The 3,790-nt window shown below is 41.6% G+C and overlaps 1 protein-coding gene across 1 annotated transcript; it reads left to right on the top strand.

The window, feature by feature from the left end:
- The first annotated feature begins 895 nt into the window (after positions 1 to 895).
- Positions 896 to 2,170, top strand: LOC142072037 (interferon beta-like). Its single transcript, XM_075128255.1, has 2 exons — positions 896 to 1,481; positions 2,127 to 2,170. The coding sequence occupies exons 1-2, from the start codon at positions 908 to 910 to the stop codon at positions 2,168 to 2,170; spliced, it is 618 nt and encodes a 205-aa protein (XP_074984356.1). The 5' UTR covers positions 896 to 907.
- Positions 2,171 to 3,790: the final 1,620 nt, after the last annotated feature.

Here is a 3,790-nt window from a genome sequence, read left to right as displayed (position 1 = left end):
CCTGTTCCTTGGGCTTTTCACAACTGGTATCAGGTTCTTAAGTAAACCTCACAGTTTCTCAGTGCTCTCTGTCCATCCTCTGGTATTGGCCTACACACATGGTTTTTCATCTCTCATATTTCAGATGGCCAGGAAATTGCGAGAGATTAATAGAGACTTCTCTGGCCCCAATGTCCCACAGGAATTCTTTCCAGGCTTATCAAATATTAAGAGGTCCCTTTAGTACTACTCCCTCTCAAAGGCTGGAAGGAAGGAATGAGAGCCAGAGCATAGCAGGCTTTTCTGATTTTGAGTGCCACACCAGAAAGGGAAAGTTTTCCATCTGCTGGCAAAGTGAAGGAACAGCAGCTTTACACATCACTTCACCGCTGTTATTTGCAGAGTCTAGCAAAAAGAAGCTCTGCAGTAGTTCCCCCCATCTGCCAAAATTCACTGTTATCACTTAAAAGCATGGATAGTCTTGCTGATGTGACAGACATTCAGACCTGCCGAGCAGTGCTAAAAACAGGAACTTGGGAGCAAACAGACAGGTCCCTACTCTAACCTGTAACTGGATGACACTGTTCATCATCATATTCTTCTTACTCTTTACATTTTCGTTATCTAAGAGAGCAGGAGGGACCGAAGGAAAGAAATGTTGGGGTTCAGTAATATTAAAGTAGTTACCAACTGGGATTTGGTTCTTCGAATGACTTGTTCACTTCCACGAACTAAAAAGAAGGAAACCAAAAGTAAAAACCTCAAGCAGAAAAAACCTTGAAAAGTAGAAAGTGATGAAAGAAAAATCTTTTCCGACAGAATGCTTAAATTCAGAGACGGGATCGAAAACACAAAAGTTTACAGAAGACCTTGAACAGGCACCAGTTGCTCAAGTTCTACACAAACACAGGGAATCTAAGACATCATCATGATCAGCAGGAGTTTGCTGCAATTTTGCCTCGTGCTGCTCTTCTCCAGTGAAATCTCATGTCTGGACTGTAACAGGCTGCATGTTCTACAAACCAGAATGAACAGCGAGAGTTTAGAGCGTCTGGAGAAAATGGGTGGCAACTTTCCCTTCCAATGTCTAAATGAAGGGATAGCTTTCAAGCCCAGAGATATCCTCAAGCTCCGACTGTCCCACCAAGAGAATGCCAAGGTAGCCATCCAGCAGATCCTCCAAGAGCTCTTCCATATCTTTAACAACAATCTCACCCACGCTGCCTGGAATGGGACTTCCATAAAGGAATTCCAAAATGGACTTCACCAGCAGATTGAGAAGCTGGAGACGTGTTTGAGTGCTGAGATGGAAAAGGAGGTAACCTACCCAGGAAATGAGAGCCTCCTGCTCACCAGCCTCAAACTGAAGAGATACTTCCAGACAATAGACGATTTCCTGAAAGAAAAACAATACAGCTGGTGTGCCTGGGAGATCATCCGTGTGGAAATATCCAGATGTTTCCTCATGCTCGACAAACTCACCAAGAGACTTGAAAATGAAGGTACCATCTTTTCTTTTTTCCTAGAAAAACTCAAATAATATTATTTGAATAAAACAGCTGATGAAAGATGGGTGATAGGGTTATAACTCCTAATACGTCGGGCCCAATCTTTCTCCCATAGTAATTTTATGCATACAGCTATTTCAAACGCATGCTCAAATCTTTTCAGAGTAGCATATAATTTAGTGCTTCTCTACCACACACAATATTCTATATGAAAAATATACCAATATATCATAACTGCTAACTAAAGACAAAATATTGTTACGTGATAACTAACTATGCCAAATAGATCTTTGACCAGTAAGTGTCTAAGTTGGGGAAAAGAACAGTGAGAAGCCCCCTTTCAACAACTGCCTCGTTAGACAACATTCCAGTTAGGACACCAGAAAACGGGGGGTCTGTGTTCACACACTTCTATCCCATCAACTCATTTTGCACATAGGGACGGCCGAGGGTTCTTATTCTGCTTTTCTTTCTTTTGTTTACCGCTAAATTCAACAGCTTTAGTAACAACAAATTGTGACAAGATTTCAAGTGCACTAAGGCTCAGGATTTAGGATTTGACATCTGGTTAGAAAAAGATGGCCTCTATTTGGCATTTGAATCTCTCCATGTTTGAACCAGTCCCCTTTTTCATTCCAGCACGTGATGCTTCCAGTAATGATGCTATGAAAACAGCTGAATGAAACTGCACCTCCACTGGAGTCCTTCATCTCTAAACTGATTCTCAAATCAGCAGCTTTCGAGACTCCTATCAGTCCATCTTGAATTAAGCAAACTGCCAAACTTCAACTGCACTATTTATAGCCTTCTTGCCATTACCAAGACTGATTTATTCACATGAGAAAATGTAAAACAGAAGATTTTGCTGAAAATATTGCAGAAGACAGCATAGTATTTGAACCGAAGGAGAAAAACCTTACCTGAGCAAGGGGTAGACCTCAACCAGAAGAGGTGTGGCCTCAACCAGAAGAGGCCCAGCCTTTAAATCCCAGGTCTTTAAATCTCGGGCTACCAGCTGCAGAGGCGGCTGGGTGTCCCGGAGCTCGGGGGTGATTTAAAGGGCCTAGGGCTCCGTCCACCACTACCGCAGTGGAGCCCCGGCCCCTTTAAATCGACGACAGAGCCCCAGGGGCTCTCTGCTGCCTCCGCTACCCCGGGGCTTAAAAAATGGATTTTTAAAAGTGTCTTTATGTTAATCCATTTATATTTATTCACAATATTAATGTATTGTTTTTATTTATTTTTTCAGAGGTTTTATAATATTTATAAATAAATATTTATTTCTACAAAATAGCAACCTACAGCAGTAGTGATTTGTACTAATTAGATTTTTAAAAAAACAGAGACTCAATAAAAATCTTCTCTTGTTTTACCTTAAGACTCCAGTTCAGCAAAGGACTTGTAAACATTTGCCTAACTTTAAGTACACGAGCTTTCCTTTGACATAAGTGGTTAAACTTGACAACATGCTCAAGTACATTGTGAACATAAACCCTGATTTAGCAGTGACTCCATAAGAAAAATAGCTTGGGTAATTAGTTTGACCACTCCAACAGACCACACACCACAACCTCAACTCCGCAGCTTTTGTGTTTCTGCCCATTACCAGATTATTTTCACGCACAACATTTGTAGTTGCAGATATTTGGAGCAGTAGTTCATTGTGATGAAATGAAAGGGAGGATGGAGACACAGGTATTCTAAGGGGAAGACTTCAGGCTGTCGTGGTACAAAGTTGCTTGTCCCCTTCCTCCCCAATGAGATGTGTGTGAACTGTCAGGTTTCCATGTGCGCAGACTCCATATCTCCCCCACCACCACCATCAGGAAGGGTTATGTGGGTTTAATTTTTCCCCTCCACCAGTCAGGTTTGGGTACACTTGGCTCACAAACACCATCAAGCTTGTACATACCCAACCCCTCCTGTGAATCAGGCTTGTAAGCATCTGCTGCTGCTTCCCTTTGCTCTCCCCCGGGTGCTCCCAAAACAAGCGTATGTACTTAGGGACTGCATGTTGCACCAACAACCACCAGCTGGAGGAGCACAGTGCATCAAAATTTCAGTTGAGCTGTGAATGACTAAAAATTACCTGAAAGCAAAAAAACAAAAACAAAAACAAAAACCATCCATTGGAACAAATCATGTAAGGATCTCTTTGCCAAGTTCAGGTATGTAGATAGTATTTTTGAAGAGCTATTAGTTAGTCCCATCATTGTCTACCATTAATTTAAGCCACACTCTAAATCTGGAGATTTCTTATTTAAAAGTTTTTAAAGAAGTCAAACAACCACTACATTACATGT

This window comes from Caretta caretta, chromosome 5 (genome assembly GCF_965140235.1).
Source record: "Caretta caretta isolate rCarCar2 chromosome 5, rCarCar1.hap1, whole genome shotgun sequence".
Taxonomy (NCBI): domain Eukaryota; kingdom Metazoa; phylum Chordata; order Testudines; family Cheloniidae; genus Caretta; species Caretta caretta.
The sequence above is the reverse complement of the archived record's forward strand: the minus strand, read 5'-3'. Positions and strand labels throughout refer to the sequence as shown.